Genomic DNA, 19,369 nt, shown 5'->3' with positions numbered 1-19,369 from the left:
AATCCTAGATGCATTTTTTATGGATGCGTCCTCACATCAGATGACAAAATGTGGACATCTTATCATTATAAAAACAATGGAATTGTGGAATTATTACATAACTTTCAGATCTTGACTAGAACTTGAAATAAATCTGGGTGCCAAACACCAAATATGATGGTTAGCATTGACACAGATTCCTGATTTACTTTTGGATTAATAGTAAATAGTATCAGCAGCAGTAACATAGTGCGTATAAGCTCTGATATACAGCAGTTGTTTGCTTTGTGATCATCACTGGAGGTTATAGCTTTTTTATTAAAGGACACACCACGAGCTGTGGGGGTAATATCATAGTGAGTGATGGTAGTGGGCCAACAGTGTTAGTCCATCCATCACAGATCACCCCTACAGGCTGACTTTTGTCATTTCAGCTGTGAGCCCCCCCGGCTCGCGTGCCCAGCCCAGCTCAGGGAGCCATGTCTCCAATGCAACACCTTCAACAGGAGTACTACATGTATGAGGTAATTGTTGTTTGGTCATGTGAGCTGCTGCAGCAGCTGTCAAATGTGATGATAGCAGGAGAATCCTGGGCCCCGCCCCCTGCAGCTGATTGGACAGCTCCCAGCCGTCTAGGGACCATCAACCAAGAGATGGGCCTGTAGAGGGTGACAGAGGGAGCCGGAGCACTAGTGCTGAAATGTTGTGATAAAGGACTGCGTTTGAAATGATATATAAAGCCAAAATAACAGCATTTAACATCTTGGCAACCATCTTTATGGCTGTTGATATTATTTTTACTATTTTTCAATGCGCCCTTATTAGCTGTTACTGTTCTTTCCATATAATGAGTTACCAGTAATGAGAAGATGCTTATTTTCCTGTCCGCTATGATTCGGTTGCTGATATATTTTGCTGCCTCTGCAACTGCACGATTTAAAAGCTGACTGACGCTCACTCAGCATCTCAAAATTTGGACAAAATAGGAATTGCGTCCCATATTTGTCACATCAAAAACACATTCACTGTGAACAACATACCCAACTGACCAAGTTTATATTTGAAACCAGCCAAACTCTCCAGAACAGGCTAATTAATGTCTTATAAACTATAACGCACCACATGGCTGATAACATGTTCTTTCCACAGTATTTCAGTGGAAGGAGTGACTATCAAAAAGAGTCAAATTTACCTGGAGACTTCCCATACTTGTTTGAGCAGACGTGCACTAAGAAACTGGTATTATTATTAGCCCTGTGGCATTCATCTATAGGAACATCTGGCCCACAGAGTGAAGAGATTAAGAAAAGCAAAACAAATTATATGCATCTGTGTGCGTTTGTGTGTGCACGGGTGCTCATTCCTTAACATTCGTAGGGAGACTAGCTTTATTAAGATGGCCGAGAGTGCACTGATTCAAGGAGACAGCCCACACCTGGCCAAGTGCACCACAGAGGTCACATCTCTGTATCGCCCCTCCTTCCCTCACAAACACATAGCTCGTCCTGTGGCGTCTCCATCTGCAGCTCCCCGGCAACATCTCACATATCCCATCCATCCCATACACACACACACACACACACACACACACACACACACACACACGGTAGCACAGTACGGGTGGATCATCTAGGCCTATTCATCTCCTCAACCACAAAGTCATGTGAAAAGCAGACTTCCCTAAATTTAGAGCCAAGAAGTTGGACTTAAGTTACAGCATTTCATTTAACCTTAACAAACAGGTGTGGTTTATTCTTACATGTTATGTTAGACTGTCCACTCAAGGTAAAATCAATATAATATCACTATGGTCTTTATTTAGGCACTGAGTGATACTTACAGTGGGCTTAATGTGACATGTGTCATGTTTTCAGTGTGACGCCCTCATAATGATACTCCTCTACTGTATCCAGCCCACAGTAGATCGGAGCAGAGCCCTGTGGTGTGTGTGTGGTACTCATTGGCAAATTCACCACCTGATACTTAGAAGTAAGATTTTTTACTTATCATAAGGATTATACATAAGAAAGCAAAACAAGATGAACTTTGACAGCAAATGTACAGCACAGAACTAGATGCTTAATGTCTGAAAAGCAGAAGGGAAGAAGTGCACAGTTCAACTCCGCTTTTGATATTTCATCATTTAACTTCTTGCTAAACTTAAATTGTGCACAGTCAAATCAATCAGGTCAACATAAAGGAAGCATTTGAATTGAAAAAGACTATCAGAATGAAAACACCCCACATCATACTTGAGGTTATTGATTTATTTAACCTATAGTTCCCCTCTAATATCCCTATTAGTCTAAGCCTGTAACTGGAGTAAATATTTGATGTGTTTGCATTAAGTCTTCCTAATATTTATGATGTAATTTCTTTCAGTCCTCGCTCCACACCTCCCCAGCAGGCGGGCTGTACTTTATCCAGAGCCCCTTGCTTTCAAATCCAAGCTCCGCCTCTCCACCAAGCGCACCCACCTTGTCCAGCAGCAGCACTGTGCGCCAGACAGCCGGAGCTCAGGCGTGGGGTTCACCGGGGAGCGGGCACGACGGGCCGGCGGCGGCACGGAGCGACAGCGGCGGCACTTCTGTCAGAAAAAGACGGTGGTTTCTCGGTTGAGGGGTGGGAGGAGAAGTATTAAGACCTCGTAGGACTCCGGGGTCCTGTTCATTCTTCCAGCCGTGGAAAGGGAACTCCTTCACGGCCGAATTTTGGGAGTACCGAAACCGGGAGGAGGGGAGGAAGATGCAGTTCCAGCCCGGCTCGGTGCGCCGCGCAGTCCGCCTCCGACGCTGGTGATGCCCGCCGTGCGGGGATCTTCGCCCAGCAGCAGCAGCAGCAGCAGCACGAGGAAGAGGAGGAGGTCAGGACAACAGGGCGTCGGTGGGCCGATGATGATGATGATGGTAAGGTGGGGATCATGGCAAACGGAACCGGTACTATCATGTTAAAATGCGTCGTGGTGGGAGACGGTGCAGTGGGCAAAACGTGCCTCCTGATGAGCTATGCCAACGACGCCTTTCCAGAGGAATATGTGCCCACAGTCTTTGATCATTATGCAGGTACGAACACATTTTATTATTATTCTGTCTGTCAAATAATAACACCGTGACATGCTGAACTGCTGCTGTGTGTGTTTAGTGATAATCTCCCAGATTAAAATCTAATAAGAGTGAATGCAGCGCTGCCTGAGTGACTTCTCTGTTTCCCCTGCCACTCTTTCTCCAACTGCATTGGCTTGCATCTGTTGCTATAATCAAAACCACTTGTTTGCCTTCTTCATAGCAGAGAGGGGTTGGGGACCCTGAGCTTCCCCCTCCCACGCTCCCTCCCTCCCTCTGTACTCCCCTCCTCACCCCTCACCCCTTCCTCCTCTCAACTGCTCTTTGTCGTTTCCCTGCAGTGAGTGTCAACGTCGGTGGAAAGCAGTACTTGTTGGGACTGTACGACACAGCTGGTCAGGTACAGTTTATTTTTTTCCTCTGGCCAAGTGCCAAACATGTCAAGGACACACTCTCACATACACTCTCTCTCACCCTATCTCTATCTCGCTCTCCCCATGTGCTCCTGGGACCAATAACTGTCCGACCGTGCCTCCAACACGCCCACAGGCTTCATATTCAGGCCAGACATTAAGCTGCAACAGGTGATGGCTTTCGCACATGGGTTTACTGCCAGAGTGTGGTGTGCCATGGACAGTGATGGTAGTGAGGGGGGTTTCAATAGTTCTATTATGTGGAGAACAGGGCTCCTATGTCTAGTATGATGTCACAGGTTTGTTAATAGGGCTGCCTAATGCCTGGGCTTTTTCGTTACAATGTGCCATTCAGTGGGTAAGAGTTAAAACTGTACTGAAAACACATTGGCCCACACACACACACACACACACACACACACACAATAATGTTTCCACTCAGCAGAGGACCCAGTGTACACAGACAGAGGAAACCATGTGAACACACTTGGCAGACAGACAGGCTCACTGAGGGCATCAGCACAAGTATTAGGGCACAAACCATCATCATCATTTGGTCTGTGTGGTGATTAGATCTTTTGGACCAGAGCTGGATCGATAAGTCAGGTAATCGATCAGTCGATGGACGCAATTTAATGTGCAACAAGTTTGGTAATCAGTTAATTGCTCAAAAAGTTTTGGAGCAAAAATGTCACTATTGGTCAGATATGATAGGAAACTGAATCTCTTTGGCTTTTGGACTGACAGACAGACGTTTTAGAGACCAAAAAGTGTTCACTGGAGAAAAACCATCAGCAGGAAAAGCATCCCTATTTTAAAATACACTAAGTGATCAAGGCCAACATTTTAGAGGGCGCATTAGACCTCATGTGTGGAATGGAAGGAAAAATCACTATATAAGCCCTATTTTAGAGCCCAAGGATGCACACAATGTGTTCTGGTGAGTAGCACAGAATATAGACAGGACTTTTGTTTGTTTACAAAGCACCTTTAAGCTTGGACTCCCTTTAGCTGTTCTGCAAGACTTGTCAACAGTGGTGCACCCATCCGCTGCCCCCACGCCTTCAACCTCTTGTCTGCACAGCAGCCTAAAGCAGCACACATGTCAAATGCTGAATAGTAAACGCTTTCCTCAGGGCCGGATTTAACTGTGTGAAGTCGGAATGAGTCACAATCTGCAATCTGATCCGTTCATCGGAAAGACAAAAACGAAGCACTGAAAGGTTAACTGGGGAACATTCAGCCTTTCTGTTCTCTTCATTCATGACTGCTAAACGCACAAGTCCAGGAATAGCACATCGCAGCCGCCCTCGCTCCGTCTTTCCACACAAACAGCTACCTGTGGCTGCGTTACGTTTCTTTCTCGACAAAGCAGATGGCAGAAGTGTTACTACTCGGCTGTAAAAAGAGGAACACAACCTTATTGTCTATTCTAGCGTGCCTGATAGGGTGTGTGTGTGTCAGAGGAGGGTTTGTTTTTAGCTGATTCAGAATGTCTCTGAAATGGAGAAGTTCTCCCAGATGTCTGCCGTGGGTGCTGCCGGCCACCGAGAGTAGAGTTACGGCGCTTCAAACGCAGCCCCCTCCGCCCCCGACTCTGCTGACCTCTTTATGTGGAGCACAAGGCCAGCTGGTAATGTTTATAGCTTCAGCATCTGATCAAAGACCAGGCGCCCCGAAGAGAGGGAGAGGGAGAGTGAAAGGAAGACAGAAAGAGGAAGAGAGAGAGACACAGAAGGGAGGCTGAGGAAGGGGGGGTTGATTTGCTCGGAAAGTAGATATACTCAGTTTCATTTTGCTTTCTCTTTCTTTAATTAAAAACTCTCCCTTCATCATCTCCACCTCTGGCCTGTGCTGCACATGCTCGATTGGCTTCGAGCTCCCTGTAATATTTATATTCCTGCCATGGCTGGGGCTCCCACAATGCTTTGCTCTTCCACAAGGGTATCGGCAGCATTACAGATACGCACCGCCGCCGGCGCCGCCCCGGCCGTGCCCTCATCAGATGCGATTCCACGCCGCCACGTCGGTGTGACATGTCAGGGCCACATAATCACGGCTCGGGACTGAGCTGAGCGCCGCTGCGCTGCTGATGCTGCCTCTCTGCCTGCTATTGTCTGCGCGCTGCCACGTCGCTCCCCCAGCCGCTGCCTATTGAATTATTCCATATGGACGGGCTGCGAAGTCTGTTTTGCTGAATGTGACGAGGGAGCAGAGGGGAAAGTCTTTACTTATTCATTCATCCTCCTGCCGCTGCTGTTGCACTCAAGAAAATCTAGCATCGCTGCCCGAGGAGGAGCAGGAGGAAACAGGAAGTGGATGCTAAGTGCTGTGGTACCCATGGAAACGCTTTTGGGAGAAGAACTCAGGAGCTGCGACAGTGTGGGCTCTGTGTCCTGCTGCCCCTTTAACCCCCATTTTCTTGTTGGACTGTTATTCATTTGCTCAGCCCTTCAAATGCTCTCACACTCAACTGCACATCCTGTAATCACTTTTACCACTTCACTTCACCCATTACCCCCTCTCTGCGTACGCTTTGGTGCAGTCTGATGAGTCTTTTTATGACTCAGCAACCCCAAAGTGGCCCAGTGACCCTCAGACGTCCCAGTGGGGGTGGTTGGGTGGCATGGGGGTGAGGGTTGGAGGGGGCAGACTGGCAATGGTTTTGCCCAGCTGGTAGAACGAAACGTGCCTCAGCTCACACCTTCAACTGGAGATTCTACACTTCTGAGTGGCCCTTCTACCACTGCTGCTATTCTCCTGCAGGGAGGGAACTTCCACGTTGTTTAGGGTTTTCATTCGTCAGTAAGTTTTACAATAAACAGATTCATCTGTCTGACTTAAAACGCATCAGGAAACAGTGAGAATTGCTGCATCAGCAATATGTTTGCGAATACACATTATAAACGGGTATTTAGGTGACTTCTGCAGTTTTACCCGATCTTGATGATACATCCTGTAGACAGCCGATATTGTGCAGTGTCAGATTACCACAAAAGAAGTGATACACAGCAAACCTGGAATCAAATATTCTGCCGTGTGTGATTGCAAGATATAAATAGATTGTGCACTGAGCGCGTTGGATGCATAAAGATAACAGAGTAACACATAATACACAGAAAGTTGGAGGAACCAGTATATCAGTGGGAGCAGCTCATTCTTGATAAAGACACAGGAACAGCCAAAATCAATGTAATAGAGGCAAAAGATATCTTGATTTCTGGTCCTAAGTGTGGGTCCAGCTGCAAAAACGCTGCATCCTACACTTCCCATTGTGCAGCCAGTATCATATTCCCAGCTTGGTAAATGTACACGTACAATCACATCCCAGTTTGTGACACAAGCTGTGTTTGTATTATTAGAAACAAATAATTTTACCTTGCAGAACACAGAAGTGACTGATCCGTTGCTGCCTCCATCCGTTAGTTTGTTTGTGTTGTTGTAAAATTACTGTTTTTGTCAATGGAGTCTGGTGGCTTTGAACCAAACAATACACCAGCTGTCTGGTATATAGCTATCTATGGCCTATCTCTATATGGCTCCTTTCTGTAATGTTGCCGGACGCTTAGAATAACAATCTGAGCCAGTCAGTGGCAAAAACAAGCACTTTTAGTGGCCCCGAAGGATTACATTACAGCCAGTGTTGCTCGTTTACTGCTCATTCTTGGCTTCCGGCCGAGGCGATCTACTGAACCAGTTCCAAAGGTTGGCTTACCTACCAGTCACTTCAAACCCAAAATACGTTAAAACAGGAGGATAAAAAAAGTTCCTTCAAATTATTCATAAACTGTGCACGGTACATCATAAATTAAGAGCTTTTATGTGCCACCCCCGATAACTGCCCTTAAAGGCGGCATTAAACTGTCAGATTTTTGAATGGAGTATGGCACTGTGTTATCACTATACAGGCATGAATAGACAAAGTGCATCAGCGCGCGACATATGATTAATGATCATTAATCACCATTAAAGGACCAATAAAGTGGAAAAGAGCATAAATAGCGTTTTTATTGCCGAGGTTAAATCCAGTTTTCCACAATGTGCAGATTTGCAGATCAGAGACAAAACTTTGTGGATAGAAGCGTCTGTGTCTGGGCTTGTGTTCCCACTCGGCGGCCATGTTAGAGCAGGCGTCTCTGACTCTGTTGACACAGCCAGTTTATAGAGCCCAGAGGAGGCGATGGGAGTAGAAAAGGAGAGAGATGGCAGGGGCGGGGGGAGGTGGGGTGACTCACTGATATCATGGCACTCATATGTCACTGAGTCAACCTTGCACAGTTATGGGAATTTGTGGACATGTATGGAGAGAAGGTGGAGTTACAAGATCATACACACTCTAAGCTCTTTTTTTTTTCTTCTCTATTTGCTCCTTTCCTCCCTTTCCACTGATCATAATATTTACTGTACCGTCCTGACTACCTTGGAAAGTTATGCAACATCTCAGAGATGTACTTATCATCTGTTGAGTTGAACTAATAAAACTGTTTGAAATACTTCAGGTGGAGACTTTCATCCAAAGCACCTTAACAGCAGCATGAGTGTAAACATTCTGGATGGAGCTCTGATAAAAACTTAAGGTTGAGCATTGGAGCAGCTACGTAGGAGTGTACACTCTGTCTGCGTCGCACTACACACACTGCGAGAGGCTAGCGGGCACACTGTCTTTGGTAATGTGTGTGGGGTGTCCTGAGGAAACAGTGTGAGAGGCGGTGATGGGTCTCAGAGAAGCTCGGGGCCTGTTTACAGTAAACTGCTGAGTGGCTAACACTGTGTTCCTTTATGTCTGTGGCTCACCAGGGGATCGCAGGATTCACTTGTGCAAAAGGTCACAAGCACACAGAGACACAGAAACACACACTGTGTCCTTGACCCCATGTTACAAATATAGTGTGTCTGTGGATGCTGAGGAAAGCTCAGAACTGAAGTAAATGTCAATGTGCTGTCACATGTTCTCCCAAAGAGGCTAAAATCAGCTGGATAATGTTAGAATCAGATCTGTTGCTACGTACACCGACATAGTGTTTAACAGTCTACATGCTAACATGTTCAGAATAACAACGCTAACATGCTGATGATTACCAACTTCACCTTCTTAGTGTAGCATCAGACGCAATATACAGCTGAGGCTGATGGGAACGTCACTACTTTTGCAGGTATAAACCCAAGTATTGCCCAAATTGAAATGATGGCCTGATGATGGCGCTAGAGGAAAAGTTAAGGGATCACCAAAGTGATTAGAATTCATCATGAGGGAGGCAATAATGTCCGAACCATACAGTCTGTGGTCTGAACCAAATTTCGTGGTAATCCATCCAATAGTCGTCATGATGGAACACTCAGGAGATCACCAAGGTCAGTGGGATTTATCCTCTTCTGTAGCCACGCTGCTAATGTGGCTAACATGCCTCAATAGAATCTTTAGTTAATACACTCTATCAGGATATATTGATATCACATATACTGTTGGTGGAATATGTTAATGAGGGCTGCGTGAGCTAGATAAACTCTTCCATCAGTCTAATTTTTTATGTCCTAGTTTACGGCTATCCGTCCTCACATTTCATTATCTCAAAAATCAATTGAGTAACTGTTAATGAATAAAAAAGCTAGATAAGATTGTCTGTAAATGAAATGCTTAACAAGTCATGTTACTTCACATTGATTTACAAATCAGCTAAAAGCCTGATAGTACCAATAAAGCAGCTGCTGGGTGCAACAATAAGCCAACACCCCGGACCTATTAAAGGGATAGACACCCCAGTGTGAACGGTGTGACCAAATCTGTGCTGATCAACTATTATTGTCTCACTGGAAATGTCCTCATATTAAATAGCCCTAATTTCATCCATATCACGCCGCCTCTATCTGATAGTATAATATAATTGGATGTTTTTCTGTCGGTCATTCAGTCGAAGTGTTTGTGATCACACACCTGATGGTTCACACCAGTAGTGACAGGTAACCTGTCAGTCTCGGTTAAATTACTTGTTAAATGACCGTCGGAAGAACTCGATCAACCCCCAACCCTCTGAAAACCCTCTGGTCTGTGAAAACCTGTGAAATACTACTCATCTGGAAGTAAGAGGATGAAGAACTCATACATTTTTTAATTGTATCCCCTTGACCCACTGTGGTGAAGCAGAGATGAGTCATCTACAGTCGTCAGCTCAGGCTGTTTTCATCATGCTCGCCGATCTGATAGGAAGTCCTTATATCTTAAATTCATTACACAGCCAACAAAAGCTGATCTGCTGCTGTTTGGAGACTTTTCTGACGTTCAGCTCATTTGTGTAACAATTTCCTTTAATGCGTTTGTGTGACAAGGACTTGCCTCTGGGGTTACAGCAGTGTGACAGTATTGAGCCGAGCCTTGTGCGTTTGGCTTAGAACGGGACTCGCTGAAGGCATCAGAATGAAAAACTGTCGTGCCAGCGCTCGGCTGTCCCATCGCAGCTATCTCTGGCACAGAGGGACATTGCATCCAATTTGCTTTGATTTCGCGGATGTGTACAATAAATTTCCCAGACGAGAGAGTGAGATTGATTGACTTGGTCCCAGTTGGTCTGGTTGAGTCATATCTAATTACTGGGAGATCCATTGATCGCCTGCACCCTCGAGCTTCCAAGCTAGCAGCAGAAAGCCATCCCGATGTGTGCCATCAGAAGAAGAAGTGAGATGGGTCGTGAATATTCATGTGTGTAAGTCAGACACTCTGTCAAAAGGGTTTATCTTCGGTGAGGACAAGAGAGCGCTTGATCTGGCGCACAAAGGACAGTCGTGCGGCTGTGAATTAGCCGTTTACACCACACAAATGTCGGCGATGGCAGTGTGTCTGGTTTTCAGGGTCTTGTGATGATGCCTTGTGCTCAGCCCGCATTAAAGGGCTGCAGATGTAGAGGAATCCTTAATTGTCTCTGTCACAAAGGGAGAGCGAAAAGAGAAAGCAACTACCATGTGAAGGTCATCTTCCTCACATTCATTCGTCTTCATGACTCATTTCCAAGTGCAGTTTTTTTAGGGGGGGTCATTCCTGTCTTGATGTTCCACATCATTTGTGTAGAACAGCCAAACAGCTAGCTAAGCACACAGTAAAGTTAAGTCTCTGGCTCCAGTGAGTAGTAAAAGTCTCGGAGCTCATTTTCTACAGGCTTTGGTAATTCATGAATAATAATTTCTCTCATGTTAAGAAACGGAAATAAATCGTGTCTCCCCTTTGGTTCCTTTATCCCAGTCAGCCTGACCTCTCGTCCTCCCTGACCCCGAATTTTAACCAAAACTGTCCCGTCTTCTTCCAGGAGGACTACGATCGCCTCAGGCCGTTGTCTTACCCCATGACCGATGTCTTCCTCATCTGCTTCTCCGTGGTGAACCCTGCCAGTTTCCAGAATGTGCGTGAAGAGTGGGTGCCGGAGTTACAGGAGTATGCGCCCAGTGTCCCCTACCTGCTCATTGGCACCCAGGTCAGTCCACAGAGTTTTCATTGGTCGGTTGGTTGCAGGAAAAGCGAAAAACCTCAAATTCCTTTCTGGAGCTTCACCTGGCCAAAATTACATCAAAGTTTACATGGCTGGACCATCTATGACCCTCATGGACGAAAATCAGCGTGCTCAAAGAAATCATCAAAATGTTCAGACAAGCTCCTCACTGGTCTTTAACAGGTGGCTCGCTTTGTGTGCGCGCTTGTAAAATGTATATTGTGAAGGTTCTTTATTATGGTTTGTATTTCTCTGTAATGTAGCAGAATGATGACAATGCTATTCATAACAGCGTCTCAGCCCCGGAACTCAAACCATTTTCTGACCCACTCCCCAAAAATATATACAGTATATATTTAATCACACAAAGTAATATCACAAACATGAGATGACAAGGAAAAGGTTTGGTCGGGGACAGCTGACCAAAGATTAATCTGGATATTAGCCAATAACAGAATCACAGTCACTTCTGTGCCTCTGCTATTTTTCATTTGCAACATGTTGATATAAAGGAAATGTTTGAGTTTTACACCAAGACTCTACAAGAACAAAATTAGACTGTTTCTGTTCTTATTGTTGAGAAAACTTTGTCACACACTTTCAAGCTGCACACGTTAATTTAAACTTCAAGCCCCAGAGGCCCACAGAGGCCAACAGAGCACTATGTAGTGTGCTGGCTTTGGTTTGAATCAGGGACGAGGCATTTAGGGGCATCTGTTAAAAGGAGACTTTGTACGTGGATCAGTGTTGTTGGTAAATGTAAATATATTTTTTTGAGTCTTGTTTTTTGTTAATTTTGATGTGTGGCCGACACCAACCCAGAGAAAGCAGAGCGGAGAGGATTTGTGGGTTGGGAGTCAGGTGCATGTGCACAATGCATCATGGTAAATGTAGGCACTACCGGCACACTCTGTAAGCAGGAGAACTCAGCCTTGTCAGTCAATATAGCACACACTGAGGACTTTATTGCTTCAGTGGACTACATTTACCACCAACAATGATTAGACAAACGCATAAAAAAGTATGTCCCTTTAAACTCATGGACAAATATACTTCACATTGAGTCCATTGATGCTGTGGTGCCAAGTGTGCTTGTGTCTCCAAGTTTTCTAGCACATTGATAAAGGCTCATCTGGTTACAACTGTTTTGATGGAGCCATGTGCTCAAAGTGGAAATTATAAAAAAAACAGATTTAGCCTCCTCTTATTGCAGCCTGAACCATGGCAAAAAAGACTCAATCACAAAACTTGGAACAGCCAACACAAACCTGGCTGTGGACCTCAGGCTGATCTGACTAATGTGGAATTAAAATGTCTATAGTGATGCTGCAGCCCTCTGAACCTTGAGGTTCAACACCAAATCAGACATTTTAACCAGCAGTTCACTTATGCAATGATGCTAAATCTGGACTAATGTTCTTTGGTCTTCAATAGAGGCGTCACTGACCTCATGTAGATGTGAAGAGAGGACACTAATCCTAAGTATTAGCCTATTTTCTAAGCTTTCAAATCCACTGCCAATACCATCTCTCCACCTCTTAAGCATGAGCGCTGGCTTGTGGGTGATTTTTGGTCCGTGTTCCCTGGCAACCAAATGCCAGCGCAGCCGAGGTCCAGCGGTGAATGAGGAGGATGGAGTGGGTGTCTGATTTATCTTGTGTCAGCTGATGTTTACTGCCCTTTTATCAGCTCCCGTCATAACTCGCTGGATGCTGGTATGTTCACACGCGTAGGTTCGTAACAGCGAGCCGCGCTGCCTCAAATGACACCAATCAAGAAACGGGTTAATGAAGGTTGCTCCCAGAAAGACTGTGCAGGTGGATGCGTTTATCATAACTGGCTATTACTGAGGATGGGGATGAGTTGTGCGTGCTGAGCATAGCAATGAATGGAAAAGAAGAGTGAGGAACCTTGTGGTTGGCTGTGAAATGGCTTTGCACAAGAGCAGGAAGTGTGGGCCAACGTGGCTTTGTTTCAAAATGAGAAAACAGTTATACAGTTCAGCTCTCATGTCTGTGTTTAGTGCTGTGCTGCAAGATCAATAAGAGAAATGTCGACTTAGCTCAGAAGATGTGTCCCTTATCTCTTTCAGATTGACCTTCGTGATGACCCCAAGACCATTGCCAAACTGAATGACATGAAGGAGAAGCCCATCGCCACTGAGCAAGGACAGAAACTAGCAAAGGAGGTTTGTATGTTCGTCCTACCGAAGACGTGAAGTAATATGTAGCTGGCTTTCACTCTCAGTGTTATAGAAGTTAGCTGCCAGGTCCAGTTAGATTCCTGCATGTTGATTTGACCCAACAATGTCTTTGTAGGAATGTCATTTTCTCAGTGAGATGCCTGGAATCAGACCTCTGTGCATTCACAGCCTCAAAATGAATCCAGGAATACATTCTGGGTCAGCATGGATGTCCAGTGGCACTCGGCTGTAGGACGTAGATACCAAATGTGGTGTGTGATTCATTGCTCCTGTCAGGCACAAACCGGGAATGAAAGACAATCATTCAAGAAAAAAAAAGAAAAGAAATCCATGCCGTTTTGGCAATGTAAGATAGGATTTAGATGGGACTCGTGTCTCGTGGGAATCTTGAGGTTTTCTAAAGAGTCCATGTAAGATCATTTCACAGAACCTGGAAAGAAACAGGAAGGTCATTAAGCATCACGTACGGCTGTTCTGACAGGGTTTGCAGACAGGTTTAGGAGTATTCAAAGGATGCGTTCGGCATTTCAGGAAATAAGACTATTCGCCTTTGTGCTGAGAGTGAGATGAAACAATAGATATCACTGTCATATCTGTTCTCAGCCTAGCAGAAATGGGGCAACAGCTAGACTGTCTCTGTCAACCACTTTTAAAGCCCATTATTCACCACTTTGGTTCTGGAAGGGATTAAACAAATGAGATACAAAGTGTAAAAATGACTGCTGGACTATTTCCACCCAAGTGGTTATTGCTCATGGCAGAGAAATAGTCCCCCAGTTTTCAATCTCTGCGCTAAACTAAGTTTAGCAGCTAAACTAAGCTAAGCTAGCTGGCTGCTGGTGGTGGCTTGTAATTACTGTACAGACGTGAGAGAAGAAGAAGGCACATTTCTCCAAAATGTTCATCTATTGTGCCTATAGTTCACATCCATGAAGATGGAAATTATTTATTATTATTTTATTATAATACATCTTTATTTTGGCTCGTGTAGTACAGAATGAGCAAAACTGTGTCCTCCCCAGCTATATCTCTGTTTGGAGTGGGAATTATAATCACAATTTGGGAGAAAAGTCTTTGAAGAATTTGGAAATGCTGCTCAGCGTTGTTAAAAAGATCTTCCAGATTTTTCATAGATTTCTGGCTGTTTGTCAGAAGAAAAGATGCTGTGACTTGAATTTAAAGAGAATATGTGACAGGCGCACACTGGGACTAAAATATATCATGACTATATACAGACGCGCACATATTCACCAGCTTGGGTTTATGTAAGGTTCTGAGGTTGGCAAAAAATATTCTGCTTGGAGAAAATAGATTAAAAAAATATGTGTTGCATAAATGTTCATTATGACTTCACTGCAACATGACGTGGTTAGGGAAAGAGCCACAATGCTAGCTGAGCTGTTTACAGACGGAGACTGATGTACTAGGGTGTTTTTTTTTTGGATTAAATTCAGACCTGTTTCATGTTGGAAGCGTTACAGATATGTTTCAAAGTCCAAGCTAGTAAAAAAGTGATTTGGGTGCTTATTAAATGCCAAATTGCCATCACACTTACATAATGAGGTGTGTCTGAAAGGGGCTGTACTCATACATAAGGTCGTTTTTTATTGGCTGTGGAAATACAAGAGATATGTCAGTTAACGCTACAACATACAGTTGCACTCAAAATTATTCAACTCACATTGCAAATTAGCTGTATTGGCAAAATGTGCAAACTTTCAGCTGTGTTCAATGAACAACTCAAACAAGAACAATTGAAACAGCTCAACACAACTAATATTACAGGTGGTTTAGCCAAATTCAACACAGTATGGCACTTTTACTGACTACTGCGGTTACAAAATTATTCAACCCCTTCTTGAGAAGCATCTTTAGTAGTTAGTAGAGCACTGTCTAGCTGTTATGACCTGTTGTAAACATGATGATTACTCTCTTGCTTGTGATGTATACAAACTGTATCTACAATGTAAAGTCATTTTGGCTGTTTAATATGCCAGAGAGGAGAAGACACCATCCACTGACACTTTTTAAGTGAATGGGTGGCAATAGAACTGCTTTAATAGAGAACAGTAAGGGATGACCACGCAAAATAAATATCTTTTAGTGAGTCTCTGATCAGACATCTTCACAGCCTACTCTTTTGATGTTCATGTCTGTCAGTAGGTGGATTTGGCGCCTTTTGGACTGAGCCAGAGTAGCTGCTTCCTTCGCTAAGCTAAGCTAAGCTAAGCTAAGCTAACCAACTGCTGGCTCCCGCTTCATGTTTATGGTACAGAAATGAGAGTGGTGTTAGTCTTCTCATCTGTTGTTGTTCTCAACAAGCGTGGTCTATTCCTTTAACTTTAGCTATGATAACTGCTAGCTGGCCGCTGTGTTGACGGTTCGTCGTTTGCTCTCTTCTCATCAGATCGGTGCATGTTGCTATGTGGAATGTTCAGCTTTGACCCAGAAGGGCCTGAAGACGGTGTTCGACGAGGCCATCATTGCAATCCTGACTCCCAAGAAAAAGAAGGGAGTTCTGAAGAGAAGACTGGGACCCCGCTGCATCAACTGCTGTCTGATCACGTGATACATAGAGCCGGAGATCATTCAGCAGCCAACCATAAACCAAACCTGGACTGAAGGCAAAAGTCAGACAAAAGAAAAATGCACAAAAGAGGGGACTGAAAAAGGACAAAACAGGAGCTACTTTTACGCTGCAGGGCTCTGGAAAGGCCATAACTCTCTTCTGCTGTCCAACGCGGTTCGAGGATGCAGTGTACTACCAAAGGAGCACAAAACCCAAGTCAGTCTCTTGTCCAAAAAGACTATTTGCCTCAAAAGTACCTTCTTTTATAACCATTTTTAATCATTTTTCCTGTACAAAATTGTTGTAAGCTGTCATGCGGAAAAACAAAATGACATTACAGTTTAAAGAGAGATGCTACATTTTAAGGAGTTCATATTATTTCTATAGTTTTGAAAGCTGGATTATTGATTTGTGAATTTCTCAATATAAGAGTGGGTGTGAGGGAGCCTGCAGCGGATAAATAATGAGAGGCTGACTTAAGTGACACTGTGACAGTGGCCGGGACGCATCTCTGGACATGAGAGCCCAGTTGTTGATTAGAAACCTGTGCTACAAAGACTCTGTTGACCCACAAAGTCTGCCTCCAATTATTTGTCAGTTGAGGACCTGCAGATCGAACCACACATGTGAGTGATATGCTGTTCAGTCAACAATGTTTGGACCTAGAACTGTATTATTTTGAAGTTTGAGAGTCTTGTTTTTGCCTTATGGAAACCGCATTATTTTGTAGTCTGGCATGCCAAAACATACTGTAAGTTACGACTGGGGCTGAGGTCTTCATCAGGAACTGAAGAGGTCTATTATCCATTTTAAAATATATATATATATTATCCAGAGTTTATGATTCTATATCTCTAAAATAGAGATGATCTAATCTGTGTAGATATTATTTTATTAACTGATAGCTTAACTTTTTTTGTTTTCTTTTTGTTATCCTGCAATAATGTGTTATCCTTTTATCACCTTTAAGAAGGTTTAGAGGAGAGAAGAAGGGGAAGGTCTCATTTTAGAAATTAAAGATTCCACGCCCAAAGAATCAAATGCACACTTTAATTAAAATCAGGTGGCTAAGGTGAGCCAATACTGTATATCTAATGCACAACACGAGTCAGCCCGGCACATGAAAGCACATTCCTCTGCTTTTAAACACCGTCCCTCTCCCACAAACGGCTAATCGAAGCACAGAAGATGCACATTTCTCCATCAGGCACATGTACGAGCATAGTACACTATGACCACGCACAATCACAGACCATCAAGTCCCCGAAATACCTACAATTATCAGCATTTCATGAAATATGGGAAAGACAGTGGTTCAGACCATTTTTAAAGAGTACAAAAAGTGGATACAGCTGTTCGCACCAGCTGTTCGTAAGTTCAGACTTGGCCAAGATGCAACTTAAGTGTTTGCCAAGCCAAGTTTAAACAGATTGCACCGCACAAGCTAGTTCTTGCGTTAACGTTAGTTGTTACCAAGCATATCTGTCGCTAGCATCGCATAGCATACAGAGCTAACGTTAGCTCACAAAGACATGACTTGTTTCCAGTAAAAAAAGATAATAATGATAATAATGATGACATATTTGACGCTTCAAAATTCTGTTTAATTACAATGTAAACCTGGATTTCACCTCAAATTACAAAATGTAATACTAAACACAATGTTTGACCAAAGCTAGCTAACACATATTTCCCACTCATTCCCAATTTCTCTCCCTGTATTCATATATAAATAAAACAAAATGATGCATACACTTATGAAGTATTGGTAATTAAGTTTGATATATCTCTTGGCCCCCTAAAGCTAACATTTGTGGCAGTTACGTTGATGCTATAGTGACTTTCTTGGCAATCGATTTACACTTTACCGAAGTCTTTACTAGCTAAGATATTTCTTGTGTTTAAATGGTGCAACCTGATGAAGTAAATCACTCATTTGCATCTAGCTAGTGGCAGTGGTGGAATGTAACAAAGTATATTTACTCAAGTACTGTAAGTAAGTACAAATTTGAGGTGCTTTATTTGATTATTTCCATTTTATGCAGCTTTACACTTCTACATCTCAAAAGGCAAATGTTTAAAAAATGTGAACCATTTTTCTCCAAATATAGTGATTTTGAATGTTTGTGATTTTTCTGGGCTCCTGAAAACCTGACACTTTAAAAAAAAAGATGGTTTTCACAGGACAGCAGTGCTGCAAACATGCAGTGCTCTTATAGACCGTGATGCACTGCTGTCGATTAAATTGCCCAACAGTATATAAAGTAGTTAAAATTACAGTAAACTGCAGCTTGCACATTTAAGCAGCAGTAAAATTCATTCAGAATCGTGAATTATAACAGTAAAACACTGCCAGGGACCATTTTATTGCACAATGAATACTTTTACTTTTAATACTTTTAAGAACATTTTGATAAGAATACTTCCACATTTTTACTTAAGGCTTTGAATGCAGGACTTTTAATTGTAATGGAGTATTTTCTCAGTGTGGTATTGATACTTACAGTAAAAGATCTGAATATTTCTTCCACCACTGACTAGTTGAACTTCGGAAGGATGATGGATTTACGATACGAACTGGTGCGACTTAATCTGTTGAAGTCAATCTTTCAATAGAGTTTAAGTCAAAATAATGACCAAATTCAAGGTCATGAGGTCCTCGCATGTGAAGGGTTTGATTATGATTTATGGAAACATTAGTTTGACCACTGTCTTGTTTTAGAAACAGGTTATCCCATAAGAGTTCATTTATCGGAGTAATGGAGTCACATTCTAGTCCACATTTTAAATAGAATAAGAGGTAAAATGTGACGTTTACCAGGATTTAGAGAATCATTTAAATGTCTATGAGCTCCCAAAACAATTGTATGCAGCAAAGGTTTCAAGCCTACATGTCGATGATACTGTAGGAAATGACTTGAGGTTGTGACTGAACTTTTCCCGCAAACCAAACATCCAAACTATCGGCTCTTTTTGTTTTTGCATTTATTATTGGCTTTTTTTAAACTTTTTTCAAAGATATTAATCAAAGGTGCCAACTCTTGCTATGTAATGACCTCTGTTAATTTTCTGTTCAGAGTCAGATATGATTGATTAAAGCTTTAATGTAAATGGTGCTCCTCCTCTCTGTCCCAGCCTGCATTGTATAAATGTCTTTTTGAGCAGCAGAGTGGATTGCAGGGTGAACAGCCTTCTCTCTCGGACAGTTTTGCTTGCTTACGTTGTGTGAAGGTCCACCCTCAGGATCCAGGACCTAAGTGCCGCAGCCACCAATGCATTTTCCTGTCGATGCTCCTCTCTTCTCAATAAATGTGTTTACTGTGTTAATAAGCCGGCTTGGAGGGTTTAACTTGGAGAGCGTCGGATGTGCTGTGGAACGCATTTGTGAAATTAACTTTTGCAGTGTTTATTCCTGGAGCTAAGAGCATCCAGGTTTATCATGGTCAGACATGCCGGGCTGACTCCATAAACAGGTCAGAGGGATTAAACTCTGAGGCTTCATGTGTATTTGAATGAATACACATGAATCCTTTAAGTTCATTTGTGTATGCTTTGTTGAGAAAGGTTGCCTTTTTCTTTCCAACAGGGCTACAACCAGCCATTATTTTCATGCTTGATTAACCTGTTGATCATTTTCTCGATTTAATCAGTCATTTGTTTGGTCCATG

At 43.2% G+C, this 19,369-nt stretch overlaps 1 protein-coding gene across 1 annotated transcript; it reads left to right on the top strand.

Annotated features, from left to right (window-relative positions):
• Window positions 1–2,505: 2,505 nt before the first annotated feature.
• LOC139211357 (rho-related GTP-binding protein RhoQ) lies at window positions 2,506–19,031 on the top strand. Its single transcript, XM_070841655.1, has 5 exons — window positions 2,506–3,041; window positions 3,383–3,441; window positions 10,750–10,914; window positions 13,022–13,117; window positions 15,540–19,031. Exons 1-5 carry the CDS (start codon window positions 2,900–2,902, stop codon window positions 15,699–15,701), a joined length of 624 nt encoding a protein of 207 aa, XP_070697756.1. The 5' UTR covers window positions 2,506–2,899; the 3' UTR covers window positions 15,702–19,031.
• The last annotated feature ends 338 nt before the right edge of the window (window positions 19,032–19,369 follow it).

Source organism: Pempheris klunzingeri, chromosome 12 (genome assembly GCF_042242105.1).
Source record: "Pempheris klunzingeri isolate RE-2024b chromosome 12, fPemKlu1.hap1, whole genome shotgun sequence".
Classification (NCBI taxonomy): Eukaryota; Metazoa; Chordata; class Actinopteri; order Acropomatiformes; family Pempheridae; genus Pempheris; species Pempheris klunzingeri.
Note: the sequence above shows the minus strand (reverse complement) of the source record. Positions and strands in the feature narration are given on the sequence as shown.

Coding starts and splice junctions, on each gene's coding strand:
- LOC139211357 (XM_070841655.1), top strand. CDS start 2,900: ATGGCAAACGGAACCGGTACTATCATGTTAAAATGCGTCGTGGTGGGA. Junction 3,442..10,749: donor TGTACGACACAGCTGGTCAG/GTACAGTTTATT, acceptor GTCTTCTTCCAG/GAGGACTACGATCGCCTCAG. Junction 13,118..15,539: donor GACAGAAACTAGCAAAGGAG/GTTTGTATGTTC, acceptor TCTTCTCATCAG/ATCGGTGCATGTTGCTATGT.